At 34.4% G+C, this 19,829-nt stretch overlaps 1 protein-coding gene across 1 annotated transcript in view; it reads left to right on the forward strand.

Moving 5' to 3' along the window:
- The first annotated feature begins 228 nt into the window (after positions 1-228).
- The window catches only part of PRR27 (proline rich 27), a 28,022-nt gene continuing 8,421 nt past the window's right edge, over positions 229-19,829 (forward strand). The window contains exons 1-13 of the mRNA XM_067734635.1: positions 229-279; positions 1,733-1,759; positions 2,527-2,550; positions 2,634-2,675; positions 3,062-3,088; positions 4,621-4,644; positions 4,742-4,786; positions 6,371-6,502; positions 7,008-7,025; positions 8,441-8,467; positions 9,930-9,953; positions 10,042-10,086; positions 10,966-11,085. Of these exons, the coding sequence (XP_067590736.1) occupies positions 229-279; positions 1,733-1,759; positions 2,527-2,550; positions 2,634-2,675; positions 3,062-3,088; positions 4,621-4,644; positions 4,742-4,786; positions 6,371-6,502; positions 7,008-7,025; positions 8,441-8,467; positions 9,930-9,953; positions 10,042-10,086; positions 10,966-11,085 (606 nt within the window). The remainder of the gene's footprint in view (positions 280-1,732; positions 1,760-2,526; positions 2,551-2,633; positions 2,676-3,061; positions 3,089-4,620; positions 4,645-4,741; positions 4,787-6,370; positions 6,503-7,007; positions 7,026-8,440; positions 8,468-9,929; positions 9,954-10,041; positions 10,087-10,965; positions 11,086-19,829) is intronic.

The raw sequence follows: 19,829 nt of genomic DNA on the forward strand, positions 1-19,829 counted from the left end.
GAAACTAAGATTTTTCATTATGTTGTGTTAATTTCTCCTTATAAAAAACTCATCATATTCATATCCATGTGTTTCTCGGTGAATCTGCTTTTATCAGTCTTCATTTCCCTTTCCTAATTAACTGGTACAAAGATAAATAACACATAATTAACAAGGAAATATGTGATTTTAAGGAGAGTAAAACTATTATTGATTAGCTCCCTATCTATTTCACAGGACCAAGTAAACATGAAGTTCTTCCTTTTTACCTGCCTTTTGGCTGTTGCTCTTGCAAAGCATGTAAGTATAATAAGATATTTATGAGTATCTATTACCTGAATATAAGAATAGTGAATCTTTTATGCAGACAACGGCAGGGGTAGGCAGCAAGGAAGTGTGACGTTTAAAACCTATAATCAAAGATGGCGTTGGCCTCACCTTACAAAAGATATCAAGGTGGACAAAAATACTTTTTATAAAGTGTTCTCCTTGTAGGGTTGGAAAGATTTTAGTCTTAGGTTAAAAGGCATACACTTTCTTCCATATCTGTTTGAATTTACTGGGGAACTATTTTCACTCCAAGAACCACTTCCTAAAAGTTAGAAACATATTAAACCATAACACGGACATCGTTCAAAGTTCGGGAGAGCGACAGGTAAAATGTAGATTCCCAAACCATCTCTCAAGCACATGTCAGAATTCCGTCATTCTTGACTACAGTACCTCAGCAGATATGATTCTTAGGAAACAAGCAGGTGTTGAAGAGTGCTAACTTTGAAAATTACTTGCCAAATAACCTAATGCAAAGTCATCCCTTAACTTCTCAAAGCATCTTATTCTTCTAGTGAGAATGTAATAATAATATTCATATCACATGATGACAAAGAAGGACTAGATTCTTCATGTGAAGTGCTTCGAATACACAGGCACACAATCTATTAACTTCCTCAGGAGTAACTCAGTTTTTCCCTTACCCTGCAGCCCGTGCTGCCAATCCCTCTCCCATACCCAGTGTCTCACTCCCTACAAATGCACTATATCATCAGGGTAAACAGAGTTCTTTGCCTCCTTTGCATTTCCATATCTCACATATCAATCTTGAAAGGTTTTTGTTATTAAGTTTACAGCCAATCCAAGAGCATAGCCAGAGTAAGAATTCTAGTTAGGCAAACAGAAAAACATAGTAATAATGCTTCAGTGATCAATCTTACACCAAGCTTCATTGTTTCTTTCTTCTGTTTATAATCTCCTAGTCTTAACTACTCTTCTCCCTTTCTCTCTAAATCAGTAATTGTCAGTATTTTCCTTAAGATTAATTAAATCTATCAATTAACATAAATGAAATAAAACAAAATGTGATGGTATTATAATATTTTAAGATTCTGTAGCACATCTGCACATACATCATATTATGTGATTAATGATTAATGTCAAATGATTATATCATGATTAATATCAAATACTGAAAAACTAAGAACCCAACACTTCCTAAAAGCAATAAATACATTAAGCTATAAAAAGGATTCATTTGAAGTACAGAATGATTTGCTTATTAATATTAGAGCATAGAATATTACAATAATAATAAAAAAATCAACTAAACACTACACATTTCCAGAAACAAATTTCTAAAAGTCTCTTGCCATCAAAACAAGAACAATAAAAACAAAACAAAATAAAAATAGTGAGATAGCTTGGCATTTAAAATCTACCATAAAACTGAAACTTGTATTTGTTTTTGTTTCTTTTATAGGAGATGGAACATGTCTCCTCCAGTGAGGTAAGACACTTTGGTGTCAACATAAAATCCTTTCACTTAGTAAAAACATAATATGCCCTAAACTCTTGTCCTTAAAATATTTTTTCACAAGTGAGTCTAGAACTACAGTCAGAGACAATTAGAAGTGAAGCCATAAAAAAAAAGTAAATATGGAGGAGTAAAGACCAAGAAATCTACACATTCAAATCACCAAGATTAGATTTGTGCATTTTTTTCTGAAGACCTCTCAATATTAATGATGTTTGTTCACAAGTCGTGATGAACATTTTGTGAGTACAATGACAGGAATCCATTCTATGTTTCTGCAATGAGGACTCAAGCTTTTCTGGAACTATGTTAAATGCTACTTTCCAAATGACTTCCTGGCCATAACAGATGCCCACATACAACTTCAAGGTAACCTAAGCATTTTCTTGTTTTCTTGTGATGTATTTAATCTCTTTTAAAAAGACAAAACATGATAACAATAAAAAAAAAGAACATTGGAAATTGTACAGGGGAAATATTTTCTTTCTTCCCTGTGGCTGATATTTGGGAGAGATTTTGATTCAGTTATTCATAAACCAAAGCACAATGCAAAATTAGTTAGTTATCTGAAATATAATAATTATGTAGAGGGAGTGAAACTTTGGCTAACTTTGTTGTGTAATTCAGGTAAAAACTAATATGTTATCTACCCAATGGATAATGGTTGTAGATTGATATTGTATTAAGCTAGAATGAATTTAATTTAGGTAAATAAGTAATATTGTCTTTCTCTTTCTAAGGAATCTATCAACATGTCCCAGGAAGTAAGTCCTAAATTCTTAAATTAAATATATTTTAACTTTCTTTTTTTAATCAAAGTTATAAAATAAATTTATTTAGTTCGTAGAAATATAAGCAGGGAAAGAATGTGGTCCTTCATCCTAGCAAGGTACATCCTGATTAGTCTGTTAATCTTCGATTGATGAGACTGCTTTTTCTATCAAACATGGGTCACTTTCTCATTCAGCCAAAAAGATTATTATTTTTAATTATGATTGTGAAAATGGTGATGTTTTCATTGTTTTGCCAAAATGCTATGGACTAATATGAAAAGAATTCCAGGAAAAGACTTGTGAGCCATTTTTGAGCCACAATTTTAAAGCAGAATATCTTAGAAAGAATTTCTTGTTAAAAGTTCATCACCTTTACTTTTCTTCCTTAATTCTGTACCCTTTTGTTCAAAAAATTATATTTTCTTTGCTATCACTTTATGCTCAAGAATATTACCCTGGATTTCAGTAAATGCTATATCCTTTTGGTTTTGTTTTCTTTTAGGAGAACATTTGTTCCACATCCTGTGAGGTATATATTGATTTCACATCAGTAGTACAATGTGAAGTAAAATATAGTATTAGAACCACATTGAAATTAACCTGGATTTGGAAAATATATTTCAAGTCAATCAAATTTGAAAACCAAGATTATCTTTAAAGAATGAGACCAAAAGTATACCATCTTCTCTTAATTCTATGACTAATTCAAATGAAGAAAATATATCTTCCCATGAATCAACTAATACATTTCATTCCCAGATTCTATGAGGAATGAAGAACTTGTCTTTTAATGGTTTTCATTCTTGAAGTCTCAAACTTATTTTCTTCTTTTTAAAATTATTTTTCTATTGCAATATTTTCTTAAAATTGACTCAATCAATTTGTGTATCACAGAAACAATATATATTTACTTCCAAAGGCATGTTAGTTGGGTTAATGATTTATTTTTCCTAATACATAATAAAATAAGTAAGGACTATTACAATGAGAAAGAAAAGCTTATCCATGCCTTGCCTAAAATTATCTTGTGCATCCATTCATTCCCTTGACAAAGCATTTATTCAACAAGAACTATGTCCCCAACACTACCTTAGCCTCTAGGAGTACAATAATAAATATGATAGTCTCTGGAGATACAACAATAAATGCAATAAACAATGATAAATACCACTGGTTGTATGTTTATCACCAAATAGAAAATTCTATTATAATTCATACAAAACTCTTACAATGTATATTGGTGCTCTTTGACAGACATATCAGGTATCTGACTCCAGAGGAAAGTACATTTTAAATCAAGCCAGTGTCAAATCAAGAACCTATCATTCACCTTCAGTGTAGTTTTAGCCTGAAAAACCTCTCAATATTGCTTAGGGCAGTGTTTCTCAAAGCGCTACCTTTCAACTAGCAGCATCAGCATCACCTGGGCATGCTTATGCACTTTAAAATTTGAGAACCTCTTGTTTAAGCGGGGGTGAAAGAGGGAATGGTCACTAGTATAATAAAGACATGCTGTGGTAGAAGTATCCAAGCAATGAGCACAGTGGGAAAAAGTGTCTGGAAAGGAAGAAGTATAGCCATGGCCCGGAGCTTTGTGTCCTGAGGCATAGCCTGAAGACTTCCTACTTAGTGTCTAGGAAGTCTGCTTTACGGTTTCTCTAAGCTTCAGGTCTGTCTCAAACGGAGAGCCAATGGCGGCCTCTCATAAATAACAATTGTGTCCTGTAGAAAGGGTTTGCAGGATTTAGTTTGTCACACACCTCACTAGTCCTACTTTGTAATATTTTTGTCACCTGTCTACACTCCCTAGGCATCTGATATTGTATGAATAACATAGAATTGATGAAAACTTTAAAATGAAACATACTTTCAGTCACATGTTATTAATTTGACATAGAGTGAGGGCTCTCAGTAATTTATTTAATCTGTAATAAATAACATAATTTCTCAGTAATAGTAGCTTGGGCCATAAATATATTTAAGTAACTGCCCCTTCTACTCTAGTACAACTTTAAGGCTAAATCATGCAAGTTAAGTTAATTCTTCTTTTCTTCCCCTAAGGAACCTGCTGAAGTTCCCAGGGAGGTAAGTAATTTTCATTCAAATAAAATGGAATTCATATCACCCAGCCCTGTTTTCTTTTTGTGTATTTTTATAGCAAGTGCTTTTGTTTTCTTAACAGAAAGTTAAGGTTACTGTGGAAGATAAGCAATACCTGAAACAACTGGTAAATTTCTCGTACAAATTATAATTTCAAGTAAACCATGATAGTATTGCTGTTTCTTCTCCCAAATGTTCACACAACTCATTCCATCCCAATGAGTTATTTACCCCCAATTTATAGTAAGTAATATATTTTTTGTTACTTTAATTTCCAGCTATTATCTTATCAAACTTGTGGATTTATAGTTTAAGAAAAATGAGTGTTGAGCAATTATCTAACTGATTTTGAAGGAATTACAAACTTTAGAAAATGTGTTTCAAGTTTAAATGGTGTGAGTGAGATACCAGTGTAGTTGAGGTGTCACATTTTTGTCCACTCAACTTTTCTTTGACAACAGTGTCATAGAAAGACATCGCAAGTGTAAAGGTTTCCAAGCCATATATAGGAGGTCATGTAACCCATCCTCTGCGGATTAGAGAAGCTTGCTGTGTGCACAAGGAAAGAGCACCTGCTTTGGAGTTAGCAACTTGTATTCCAACCACAACTTCATAAATCATTACTTAACCTCTCCAAGCTACAGTTTCCTCAACTAAAAATGAAGATAGTTATATTGACCCTGAGGAATTACATTAGATGATATGTATTTCAATTATGCAAAAAATTACTTGGAGCACAGTAGTTAGGTGCATCTAAAAAGAAGGTAACAATTATTGTTATCATATCCCTACACAGAGCAGACATACCTGCTAAAACCTTTAGAACAGAAGCAGTCTTTCTTTGAATACTTAAAAATTGGGACTCCCCAGATAAGACCTCTCTTTTTAGGAAATTCTGACTGCTAGAAAGGCCATTCTTAACTTTATCAAAATGCTTCTAGTAGCATTTTCCTTTTGTACCACTCTTTTAAGGTAATTCTGAATTCATCCAATAATTATTCCCAGGCAATTCTAAAGACCAGTTGACATTCTACATGCCCATTTATTTTCAAATCTCTATGAAATTAAAATTCTCCTGAGTGAAGATGCCACTGTGGCTTTATATTTAGTCTCTAAAAAAATCATCAGAGTCAGATCAAAGGCTCTGGAATTTACTAGAATATTTATTGAGCCTGATAGATAGATAGATAGAAGATATATAGATAGATAGACATAGCAGGCACTATGAAAACTGCTATATATTTTAACAAATATAATCCTACATGGTAAATAATGCTCAGATAAATTAAGCAATATGAGCAGGGTCATGGATTCCAATACCCAGGATTAAGGGAATTAAAGTTCAGTTCTATCTGACTCCAAAGACCAGACTTCTTACATACATGGAAAAGAAAATGACAGACACTTACCTTCTAATTCAAGAAATGTTCCTTTCATTTCTTATACATACCTTTGTTTTTTCCACATAGATATTGTTCTGGAGGCCTTAATAATCAGACAAGTTCTTTAATTTTGCAATTTATTATAAATGTAGGAACAGTTACAATAAATGTTATGTTACTAAACTATTCTTGTTAGGTAAATTTGCCACCATTTATAAATAATCTAATTCAATAAAGTTCTAAGTAACTTGGTTCTTCCAAAATCTGCTTTTGACACAAGGAGGAAATTCAGCATTGGAGTAAATATTGATAATTTTCTTTCTCTCTAGAGCAAAATAAGTCAGTTTTATCAGAAGTTCCCCCAATATATCCAGGCTCTATATCAAGGTGCAACTCTTATGAACCCATGGGTTCAAGTTAAGAGAAGTGCTGAGCCCTTTATTCCCACTGTGGTGAGTGCTGCTTTTTTGTTTGTTGTTTGCTTGTTTGTTTTTCTTTTTGTTTTTGGTGAGGGATGAGATCAGGATAAATATATGTAAAATAGCTAGAGACAAAATGTCCCAATGAGTTGTAACTGAGAAAGCAGAACAAATGCAAATAAAATCTTGTAGTTCAGAAATTAAATAGCAAACAAAAAATAGCCCAAATGTAGTAACAAATAACAATAGTAACCATAGTGACAAATAAGAAATTTAATTTGAATTGTTCTAAGTGTATGTTCCTACATCATTTTGCTTGGCTCCTCAAACAAGTCTCTAATATATGAGGGGATAGTAATCATTAATTTCATGTAACAAAAATATTGTATTGTTAAGAAAATATGAGAAAGTGAAGTAACTTGCCCAAGTTCCAAGTACTGTCTACCATTTTGTTTCATAAAACAGTCTGTCTTAAGGAACTTTTTCTCATATGAGGAATAAATAACAAAAGTTTTCCTGACCCTTTTTTTGGTTACAAAGCAGATAGCAGCTCTCTACCAGTGAGGTAAGGCATTTTCCTACAAAGTCAATACCCTGGTAACTAGCAAGATATTATACACTACGGCTTCTCTGGTGGCGCAGCGGTTGAGAGTCTGCCTGCCGATGCAGGGGACGCGGGTTCGTGCCCCGGTCCGGGAAGATCCCACATGCCGTGGAGCAGCTGGGCCCATGAGCCATGACCGCTGAGCCTGTGTGTCCGGAGCCTGTGCTCCGCAAAGGGAGAGGCCACAACAGTGAGAGGCCCGCATACCAAAAAAAAAAAAAAGATATTATACACTTATTATACACTGTACTAGACAGTCTTTGATGTAGTTTTTAAGCAATAAATCTAGATTTACATAATATAGGAAAATCGGATCTTCAGATCTCAAAGAAAAATCTGGGAAAGGCAGAACAAAAGTGTACACATCCAAGGATACAAAGATTAGATCTGTGCTAGTAGACCTTGCCAAAAATGTTAACACTACTTCTTTTTTAAATGTCACCATTAATATTGCTATCACACCAGAAGACATGGTGTAGATATTACATTTTATAAACAGAGTGGGAGGAATCCAATGTATCATTCTGAAATAAGAACTCTAATTCATCCAGATCCATACAAAGTGCTGTTATCCAAACGTCTTCCAGCATATCGCACATGATTAAATACATTTTCACGTTACACAAGAAATTGCCTAGTTTTTTTTTTTTTTTTCTTTTTTTTTTTGTGGTACACGGGCCTCTCACTGTTGTGGCCTCTCCCGTTGCGGAGCACAGGCTCCGGACACGCAGGCTCAGCGGCCATGGCTCACGAGCCCAGCCGCTCCGCGGCATGTGGGATCTCCCCGGACTGGGGCACGAACCCGTGTCCCCTGCATCGGCAGGCGGACTCTCAACCTCTGCGCCTCCAGGGAAGTCCAAGAAATTGCCTAGTTTTATTCCTACTTAATAATGAATGAAAAAGTTCAGAAAAGAGAAATAATTTTACGAGTAAGATTAAATGCATCATTTCAATTTTTTTAAGGAATCTGTCAGCTCCTCTCAGGAAGTAAGTCAAAACCACTTATATTAAATATAGTTAAGAAATTACTTTTTAGTTTGTTATGGTTATAAAGTAAGTATTACTTATTTTGCATAAATATAAGCGGGAAACAATGTGGCTATGCATTCAGTCAGATAAAATATATTTATATATTTATTGGTTCATTGATGAGATATGTCATTCATCACTCACTTAAGAAATATGTATTTAGCAAGTATTATGTCCTTACATGATCTTAGATCTTTGGGATACAACAGCGATTGAAAAAACAATAAAAATAAAATTAATTATTCTTCTTTATAAAAGAGGGGTTTTCTGCATATATTCAAGATGAAATTATGTATAACCAATACAGTGAGAATAAAATGTTTAATTCTTTTTTAAATATATTTAAGGAAAATTCAAAGAAGACTGTTGATATGGTAAGGTATTATTTCTATATGAAACTATTTAATTCATATTTTCAAAAACTAATATGAATAGTTAGGTCTATCTGAAATGTTCTGCTTTTAATAAAATAGAGTTATATTTGTAAGTTACTTAAAAATATAATTTCTCTCCACCTTTTAATGTGTTTCTCTCAATTGCCCTGAATTCTTTCAATTAATCCTTCCATGTAAGCCAGACTTTCCACATAAGTTTTATATGGTTCCACTGCCTCTTTCTTTTTTTTAATCAAACTTTTACTATTTTTTGAACTGGAAATTTTACTTTTTCTTTTTTACCTTTCATACTAATATCCTTTTTGTAATATGAGAAATATCTTTAATTCCACAAATATCAAAAATATACTGCTAAGGATTCAATCATCCTGGTCCCCAGATTTTGATTACATTTTTATTTCTCAAGGAATCTTCTAGTAGCTCATATAGTGAGGAGAATGGTACTTTTAATATAAAACAATTAGTTTATTAAGAAATACTGTACTTTTCTGCTGTTAATTATTTTAAGTAAATTAGGTATTGATAATTTTTTAACAGAGCCACATCAAAATAGCCAGTAGACATAAAGAAAAACATGTGTAAGAAATATACACAGAGTCATTTTAGAGGTCTGAAATGACGAAGATACATAGCCAAGAGTAGCTGTTTTACCCCATGCTTTTGATAATGTTCAACTGGACTCTGGTTAATTGGTAATAGTAATTTTTAAAATAAGCCAAAGCCAAATCAACATCCTGTCAATTGCCTTCACCATAGTTCTACCCTGAGTCTCTCTCACTGTTTAAAGGGTTGAATACTGGATTGGGTTATGAGTTGTGTAAATCACAGGTTCAAGAACACTTGCTGTGTTACAATGAGCCAAATGTGTAAGCACAATGGGAAAACTTCCTGGGAGAGGAAGTTTTGGAGAGCATGGATTGTGGCCCACAGTCTTGTGGCCTGAGGCACAGCCCAACATCTTCATCTTCACTGAAGGAGGAAGCATTCTTTACCCTTTCTCTCAAATTGGGGGTACCCAGGCACTAAAAAAAAGAAAACAATGATCTTCCCAGAAAGAGCATGCAGGCTCTGCCACATACCTCAACAGCCTGATTAGTTTTAGTTTTTCTCCTTTCTCTCTCTCTCTCTCTCTCTCTCCCCACCTTTGCATCTTCATATACTCCATGAGAATTTGACATTATATGAACAATATAGGTAAATGGAAAATTCAAAACATATTTTCAGTCAAATATCATATGGACACAGAGAATGCTCTGATAATGAATATTTAAACTCATTAAATCCATAATACATTCCTATAAAGTAGTACTTTGTTTTTTGGCAACAGTGGTTTTGCCTTGAATTATTAAAATAATCAGCTCTAGTTTTCTGCTATAATGTTATAGACAAAATTACTCATGAGCTCTCTAAGTAAAGCTGATCCTCATTTTCTTTCCCTAAGGAATCAACCGAAGTACTCACTAAGGTAAGTAATTTCCATTCAAACAAAACTAATTACATATTATCCCATATTTTCTTTTGTATTTATCGCAGTTTATTTTTATTATTAACAGAAAACTACATTGACTGAAGAAGGAAAGAATCGCCTAAAATTTCTGGTAAATTTTCCATGCAAGCCTTTGTAGCACAACCAGTCTCAGCTTGGACACTGAACTGCGATCCTCTCAAAAAATAAAAAATAAAAACAAAAAAACGCTATTTTTAATACAGTCTAATTTCTATAAAAGTGTTCCCTATACTTTGTCAAAACTATTACAAAAACATTCTCCCATTGTACTAATTGGATCATTGCCATGTATCCACCCAACCATTATTCCCCAGTTATTCTAAAAACCCATTGATTTTTCATTTTGTAAAAACAGGAAATTATCCTGAAGGCAGATGTCACTGTGTTTAATTCCAATTTTAATCTCTATAATAATCTATAGTTGGACCTATATAGATGGTTCAAACTACAACACAGAGGAGAGGGATATTTATTAATAGGTGACAGGCACTATACCAAGTGCTCTCTCTATATTAATTCATTTACTTCTACAAGGTAAGTGACACTCAGAGATTAATAATTGACTCAGTGTCACAGATTCTTCTAAGATAAATCACACATTCTATATGACTCTCAGGACAAGGGTGTTTCCACGAGACATGGAAAAGAAGCCACAATCTGAGACACTTATTTAGTAAATTAAGAAATTATCCCCTTGCCTTCTTACACACACCTTTTTTTTCTTTTCTCTTTTTTTTCTGCTTAAGCATTTTGGCATTGGGGTCTGAAATAACCAAAGAATATTCTTAATCCTACAGTTTATTTTATGAATGTAAGCATAGAGTTAATTTTATATGAATAACCTCTCCTTTGCTTAAGTCTGTTTGGTATCATTTAGAATTTATCCAAATAAATAAAGCTTTAGTTTATTTGGTTATGTCCAAGAGTGCTCTGACGCATTGGATAACGGAAAAATTATATTTTTTTCTAGGACAAAATCAACCAATATTATCAGAAATTAACCAGGTCCCAGTATCTCAAGACTATTTCTCAGTATCAGAAAACTATGAAGCCGTGGAATCACGTTAAGACAAATGTTATCCCCTATCTGGTGAGTTCTCCCTTTTATTTTTAATTTTAAAAACCGAGTTATCTTTTATAGTAAAAATAAGATAGGGAAATTAAATTCCAACAAGCTCTCAAGTAGAAGCTGAAACAAAATTAAGTAAAAATTCTAGGCTGGAAATTAAATTAATCGTATAGTACCAATATAGTTACAATAAGCAGAAATAATTATAATGATAAATTGTGTTTACATTGGATTTAAATTTCTTAAGTGTTTGCTTATAATATTTCAGTTTATTCCTACAGCAATTTTTCAAGGTGGGTCAGCATAGAGAATATGACTTCCATTTCACAAAAGTATCTGAAATTCCAAAAAGTAGCCTGACAAAGCTCTAATTAACATTTCTCCTTTATTTCATTTTTTTAAAAATGTGACTTAGGAAACTTTTTAAACATTAGGAATAAGTGGGAGAGCAGGAAATTGCACCCAGAGAACTGACAGTTTAACATAAAAATATAGGATTGGAATCAGAAGCCCTGACATAAATAAGCTTTTGACTTTGGTCAAGTCACTTCATTTTTTCAGGATTTTTAAAATATGATTTAATTTATTAGATATACATGTAACATTTAAAGATATCTGTCCCATGATTAGAGAAAATAAGAATTTAGCATCTGTAGTTTGAATATGAGATGCCAAAATGATGCTCTAAATATTTCCATGGGGTGGTAAATATTCTTTTTGTTTTTTATTATAAGCACATAGCTAAAATATATTATTCCTTTCTCTTTTAAAGAGATACCTTTAAGATTCTTGAATTAACTGCTTCCACTTGATTATGGTAGGTATCTTTAGGCTTATAATTTAAACAATAAAGAGGATTTTTGTGTGAAGAATGCATAATGTTAATAGAGTTTCAACTTTAATTAAGTCATACTTGGTTTATGAAATATTTTAAATTTTGCTTACACCTTTTTGATTCACAAATGTAAGTGATCTGTGTATTTGCATGCATTTTATAAATATTTTGAAAATAAATTATAGGAAAGTTTCTCTATAGCTGATAACACATTCAGCCAGAAGCAACAGCTCTGGGTGGAAATTGTCACAAGCTTAATGGTCACAGGGATGTTAACTTATCACCTTTGAGTTCAGACTCAGAATTTCAGTTTGGTGGAAGAGAGTTTTCCTACACAAGCTAGTTTAAAACAAATTCTCTGCATTATTTTCTCTGGAAAAATCACCACTGTTTTAAATACACAAAATCTACTTTTCTTAGTGTCTCTGTTTGACATTTTAACCATTGCTTTAAAGCCATGATGAAGGGCTAAGGAAACGAATAAACATCAGTGTTGCTTTTTTGTGCAGTCACCTTTTCTTTTTCTTACGTTGTCCTTGCAGTATATAGGTCATCTCCAATCTTGGAATTCTGTCCCACTCAAGTTATCTTCTTGTTCCTTTTATATGTCCTGCAATGAGACAAAGTAGGTTTCAGAGAAATGAGTAATAACAGTGGTAGTAATTTATTGAGGCCTTACAATGCTAGTCACAATTCTAAGCCCTTTGCCTATATTAAAAAATTTCATATTCACAAAAAACCAAGGAGGTGGTTAATATTATCAGCCAATTTGAGATAAGGAAACTGAGGCCCATGGAAGTTAAAAAAACTTGTTCATAATCACCCTGCAAAAGTGGAAGAGCCAAGACTCTAACACAGATTTCCAGCTCTAGGACTCCAACACACAACTACTGATGCCAAACTACACCTAAAGTCCACCTAGGGGATTTTTTGGCTTTAAGTACATTGTCACAAACATGATTTGCTTTGTCATGTCATTTTGGCTCTCCAAATGATGAAAAGGGATCAGACAACTTCAAAAAATGATTTTATGTGAGAAAAATAATAACTATTGTGAATAAGAGCTGAAATCACAGCTGTATTTTATAAATAGCAATATTTCCATTGCTATAGTTATTTATACATTTATTTTACACTTTTAAAAAGCTGATCACGTATTCTATACTGTGAGAGACATGAGGGAGACAGAAATAAGGTACCAAACTTATCCTCATTAAGCTCTATTCTAGACAAAGATACAGGAATGGCAATATGAGGTGCCAGATGCTAAATTAGAGGCATGAGAAGTAGCTGGTAGTACAAAAAGGTCGTGATGCATCAGACTTAAGTCATAAACTAAGTCTTTCAGATAATTAGAACTAGACTAAGCAAAGCAATGGCAGAGAAAAAACAAAGTCAAAAGGTATTGAATTGGCAGAAAAATTACAAAAGAAATAGAGAAACAAAAAAATGCACATAGATTTTAAAGATTTTAATAATTTTAAGCAATTTCTTAAAGTATCAACCCAAGGTCATTTTGCATAATGATTTTTTTTCCTAAAACCTAGATTTCAATTAGATAAAAGGGTCTTAAATGTAGAAAGCATTTTATGTCTAATAAACTATTTAGAAAATAAGAATAAATTTTCCTTCAAAATTGGCTAAAAATGTAAATATTTACCACTTAATGAATAAATATAAATATTACTTTTATATGCAGGATTGAAGAACCTGGCTATCAATTTTCACTCATTCATTAAATTGCTCCACAAATAGTTATTAAAACCTTACTATGGGGCTTCCCTGGTGGCTCAGTGGTTGACAGTCCACCTGCCGATGCAGGGGACACGGGTTCGTGCCCTGGTCCGGGAAGATCCCACATGTCGCGGAGTGGCTGGGCCCATGAGCCATGGCCGCTGAGCCTGCGCGTCCGGAGCCTGTGCTCTGCAACGGGAGAGGCCACAACAGTGAGAGGCCCGCGTACCGCAAAAACAAACAAACAAACAAACAAAAACCTACTATGTGCTAGGTATCATGTTGGACACTAAAATATATTAACTAATAATCATTATAAATAACAACATTCTGCTAGAATAGGATGGATGGGTGTGTGTTCTGTATACAAGCATACATTGTTTCTTGAATATAAATCTAATAGATAATATAGTATTATCTTTTTCTTTTTAGGCTTGCCTGGAAAATCTATCTTCTACATTTTTTTATCTACCACTTCACTTCATACTACCAACATGTTTGGAGAGGCCCACTAATAAGACAGAAATGTTGAGGGAAAGGACGACTGTGCAGAATATTTCCTGAATTATTTATATTCTTCCTTTAGTTCATGCTGAATATACTGGGTTTGTATGGTGGTTTCATAAAACTTAGCTGATGATTATTTAAAATCCTTTCCCTACTCTTTCTGAGTTGCAGAACTACATTTCTTTTCCTCTGAAAATAAAATTTCAAGTGCATTCTTTGGTGTGTAATCATCATTTCCATTGTTCATACTGGCCCACTAGGCTATGGATGATAATATAAACAGTCCTTTAACAATCACTTTAAACCAGCTTGATTACCACCAAAATAACTGTACACTTTCTGGGTAATGCAATTTTACTTCTCATAATGGATAACCTTGAACACTACAAATTATATTCTCCAAACACAGCTAGGTTTACAGTACTATTCAACCATTGTTTTACCAATTTTTGATTTATTTGTGCTCATAATCTGCCACAGCATTAATCCCAAATCTTCACCAGATCCCTCAATCCTCCTCTCCCGGGTCACATTGTCACACTAAAGTAGGGAGTCAGGCATTGAGAACATAAACCTTCCAAGGCCCCGCATTAATGGTATCAACAAATGGAGAAACAGGAAAAGCAAATAAGTGGATTCATGCATGGAATGTAAGGGAAAACTCTAAGGGGGTGACACGTCCAAGAAGACAAAGGGATAGGGAAAGATAAAGGAAAGTGGATTTAGGAGGAAGGGATAAAGATGAAAATTATTTGAGCTTAGAAATTTGTGTTAAGCATCTGCTTATGATGGGAAGACATTGGAGGAGTTTTCACAGGGGAGTGAAAGTTTTCACAGGGGGGTGAAGGTACATGATATGTACCTTTGGTGAAAAGATTTGAAAATTGGAGACTTTTTCTTAGACACGGTAGAATACTCCAATCCTTTAACCCTCTCATTGTATTCCATTCTGTCCAAGCCCTCTTAGGCTCGCTTCTTATTCAAGCTGAACACTGAAGTGTTTTTCAGAAGGAGGTAACATATGCCATATATTTTGAAAGGGTAAGAGGTAGAAGCTAAGATAATTTTTCTTTGCCTTCGTAGAACACTCCATCCCTTTTATCTTTGTCTTCGTAGAACACTCCATCCCTTAACACTCTTATTACATTCCATTTTCTCTATTTCTTATTCACCTCACTTCCTTTCTTGCACAGCTCAGAATTCACCCTTGATTTTTTAAAATATCATCTTGATAACTCATGTAACTCTTTGCACCTCTGTACTTAATCCTACTGGAAAACACCCAACCAGGAACTAAATTTCTATTGCCACTCCATGCAAGGAGCTGAGCACTAAAGTAAGTTTGTTTTTTAACATTGTTGGTCACCAAAGACTACTTATCAAACTTTGTCTTGTTGGCATTAGAGTTAGCAGCCTTCTTCAACACTCCCTGGAAGAAATCTCACTGGAAAAATATTTGCCTTTCTACTTTATTGACAAGTATTTTGTCCATCAAGCCTAAACACTATCCATCTCCCTAGTATGACACTTCAATAACTTGATCTAACTCTGAACGTAACTGTAACTGTCTCCTTCAAGTCTCAAGGGATGTGGTGATCTTCCTCTAGTTCAAAGCTAATAGCTCTTTTGGTGCTTTTTAAAATTTACTCTGTGGGCTTTCCTGGTGGCGCAGTGGTTGAGAGTCCACCTGCCGATGGAGGGGACACGGGATCGTGCCCCGGTCCTGGAGGATACCACATGCCACGGAGCGGCTGGGCCCGTGAGCCATGGCCGGTGAGCCTGTGCGTCTAGAGCCTGCGCGTCCAGAGCCTGTGCTCCGAAATGGGAGAGACCACAACAGCGAGAGGCCCGCGTACCACAAAAAAAAAAAAAAAATTTCCTCTGTAATCTATCCTTTTCAATGATGTTCAGTGGGACAAAGTAATAATGATGATTATCATATCTAAAACAATTTGAACAGCTATGTGCAGGGTAATTTATATATTTGTCTCAATTATCCTTACAATTATTAATATTACTCATATTTCTTTTTTTTTAGAATAGATTAATGTTTATTACATCTGCCATATTAATTTAATATAGGCCACATTTACGATCCAGTAAAGGTTTTTTATGTGTTATGTGCGGCCTTTAGTGTACATAGAAGGGTCATTAAAATTATTGTGCTCAATACATTTAAATATATATATATTTTTTAACATCTTTATTGGGGTATAATTGCTTTACAATGGTGTGTTAGTTTCTGCTTTATAACAAAGTGAATCAGTTATACATGTACATATGTTCCCATATCTCTTCCCTCTTGCATCTCCCTCCCTCCCACCCTCCCTATCCCACTCCTCCAGGCGGTCACAAAGCACCGAGCTGATCTCCCTGTGCTATGCGGCTGCTTCCCACTAGCTATCTACCTTACCTTTGGTAGTGTATATATGTCCATGCCTCTCTCTTTGTCGCAGCTCACCCTTCCCCCTCCCCATATATTCAAGTCCGTTCTCTAGTAGGTCTGTGTCTTTATTCCTGTCTTACCCCTAGGTTCTTCATGACATTTTTTTTTCTTAAATTCCATATATATGTGTTAGCATACGGTACTTGTCTTTCTCTTTCTGACTTACTTCACTCTGTATGACAGACTCTAGGTCTATCCACCTCATTACAAATAGCTCAATTTCGTTTCTTTTTATGGCTGAGTAATATTCCATTGTATATATGTGCCACATCTTCTTTATCCATTCATCTGATGATGGGCACTTAGGTTGTTTCCATCTCCAGGTTATTGTAAATAGAGCTGCAATGAACATTTTGGTATATGACTCTTTTTGAATTATGGTTTTCTCAGGGTATATGCCCAGTAGTGAGATTGCTGGGTTATATGGTAGTTCTATTTGTAGTTTTTTAAGGAACCTCCATACTGTTCTCCCACCAGCAGTGCAAGAGTGTTCCCTCTTCTCCACACCCTTTCCAGCATTTATTGTTCCTAGATTTTTTGATGATGGCCATTCTGACTGGTGTGAGATGATATCTCATTGTAGTTTTGATTTGCATTTCTCTAATGATTAATGATGTTGAGCATTCTTTCATATGTTTGTTGGCAGTCTGTATATCTTCTTTGGAGAAATGTCTATTTAGGTCTTCTGCCCATTTTTGGATTGGGTTGTTTGTTTTTTTGTTATTGAGCTACATGAGCTGCTTGTAAATTTTGGAAATTAATCCTTTGTCAGTTGCTTCATTTGCAAATATTTTCTCCCATTCTGGGGGTTGTCTTTTGGTCTTGTTTATGGTTTCCTTTGCTGTGCAAAAGACTTTAAGTTTCATTAGGTCCCATTTGTTTATTTTTGTTTTTATTTCCATTTCTCTAGGATGTGGGTCAAAAAGGATCTTGCTGTGATTTATGTCATGGAGTGTTCTGCCTATGTTTTCCTCTAAGAGTTTGATAGTTTCTGGCCTTATATTTAGGTCTTTAATCCATTTTGAGCTTATTTTTGTGTATGGTGTTAGGGAGTGATCTAATCTCATACTTTTACATGTACCTTTTACATATACATGTCCAGTTTTCCCAGAACCACTTATTGATGAGCTGTCCTTTTTCCACTGTACATTCCTGCCTCCTTTATCAAAGATAAGGTGACAATATGTCCGTGGGTTTATCTCTGGGCTTTCTATCCTGACTTCAGACTATACTACAAAGCTACAGTAATCAAGACAGTATGGTACTGGTACTCTTATATTTCTAATAGCTATTAATATTATAACTTGCAGATGAGGAAATTTTAGTAGAAGAAGAATAAGTTGTCCCTAGGGGCATCATTCTATTTGGACCTGTTGATATTTACTTCCTGGTAATTTTTCCATTGTGGAGCAAGGCTCCGGACATGCAGGCTCAGCGGTCATGGCTCACGGGCCCAACCACTCTGCGACATGTGGGATCTTCCCAGACGGGGGCACGAACCCGGTGCATCGGCAGGCGGCAGGCATCGGCATTCTCTGCATTGGCAGGCGGACTCTCAACCACTGCGCCACCAGGGAAGCCCCCTGGTAATTCTTATAACGGTCTTTATCTAGCTACTTTTTATAGGTATTTTGCAGGACTTCTTTTCTTTCTCCTGCACAAACATTGATGTTCTCTAGGGCTCTGACCTCAGCCACTTCTTTTCAAATTCAACATATTTTTTCCAAAATATGTTATCCACTTTAAACATTTTAATTGCCACATAACAATCAGCTGATAAAATCAACTCCTAATTATCTAGATAACTTCAGCTCTAAATTTCTGTCCCCCAATATTAGACAGACATACCCAATTGACTTCTGAAACTCTCTCTATATGGTTAGCTTCCCAAGTTAAAATGTAAGCAATATTAGGGGTAACATGTAAGCAGAGCTTCACTTGAGTCCCCAGTGTTAAAACATTATCTGGTATTTGGATGAATTCCATATATTCCATATATTTCAGACCTAATATTTTATTACAATAGATTAAGCTGGAGCATAGCATTTATCATAGCTCCTAAATTTTTATGTCATAGCACATGGTGAAAACACCTTTAGGACCTGAAATGTTTCCCAGTAGGTGATACCAATCTCCCAGTGAAGCTATAAAAAGAAAATCTCAATAAAGCACCCATAGAATGGCTACTTTTAAGCAATTTTATTTCCTGGTAAGCCCTCCAAGACAAATTAATTGCAAAGTGTATCCCTAGGTAAGTAAATGAGGTGACTTCCACTTAAGGAAGTTTAGCCAGAAGCCAATTAGTTGTTGAAAGACATCTGCCAAAAAACATAATTTGGGCTTTGATGTCATTTATGTTAGGTAATGCTGACAGTAGTTAAATAGCGGGACCAGATTTTATGTGAAGGGTCTTCCTAGTCAGACTAATAAAGCCATACATTCTTTTGTCACTCTCTAGAAGAGAAGTACAAAATACATTGTATATTTTCTGAAACAACCAATTTATAATATTAATGTTCATAGGGTCAATCAAAATGAAGCTTTTATTTTGGGCCTGCATTGTGTGTGTCGCTTCTGCAAGGGTGAGCAAATGGACTTTTTAAATTACAGCAATAATATACCCATCAAGTAATTATAGACAGGGATTCGTGTTAATGGTATAAATTATTATAGTGTTGATAATGATGCAGCAGAGAGATATGTTAATGGACATGTGGTTTGCTGTGCCAAACTTTTCAAAAGAAATTTTTTAAAAATCTGAATTTAAAAAGTTGTGTAATCTGAAAATGAATAAACAGCAAGGAGAAGAAGTGAATTCAGAAATGCAGTGGGCTGGAGAAAGATAAAATTAAAGGGAACCAGAATTCCATGAAGATGATCTTCACTGGTTATGTCTTCAAATTATAGAAAACTGGATTAGGCTTCCTCTGGCAGTGAAGTCCCACTGCTGGAGGTATTTATGTAGAGTCACAAGGAATACTTGATGGAGTTAAAGTAAATGGACATAATGACTATCAGTGTATTATAAATAGATGAGCCTCTAATGTAAGAAATAGCTGATGGAAAATTCTTAATCCTAGCCAACAAGTGAGCTAAATATCCTCTTTTGGAAAAAGAGAAAATTATGACATCTACTCCATAGGATGGCTTTGAAGATTAAATATGATAATTATGTAAAGTACTTAACAGAGCACCTATGATATAGTAGGAGCTCAAATGCTACTTGATATTATTAACTATTAT

Source organism: Pseudorca crassidens, chromosome 4, assembly GCF_039906515.1.
Source record: "Pseudorca crassidens isolate mPseCra1 chromosome 4, mPseCra1.hap1, whole genome shotgun sequence".
In the NCBI taxonomy this organism is placed as follows: Eukaryota; Metazoa; Chordata; class Mammalia; order Artiodactyla; family Delphinidae; genus Pseudorca; species Pseudorca crassidens.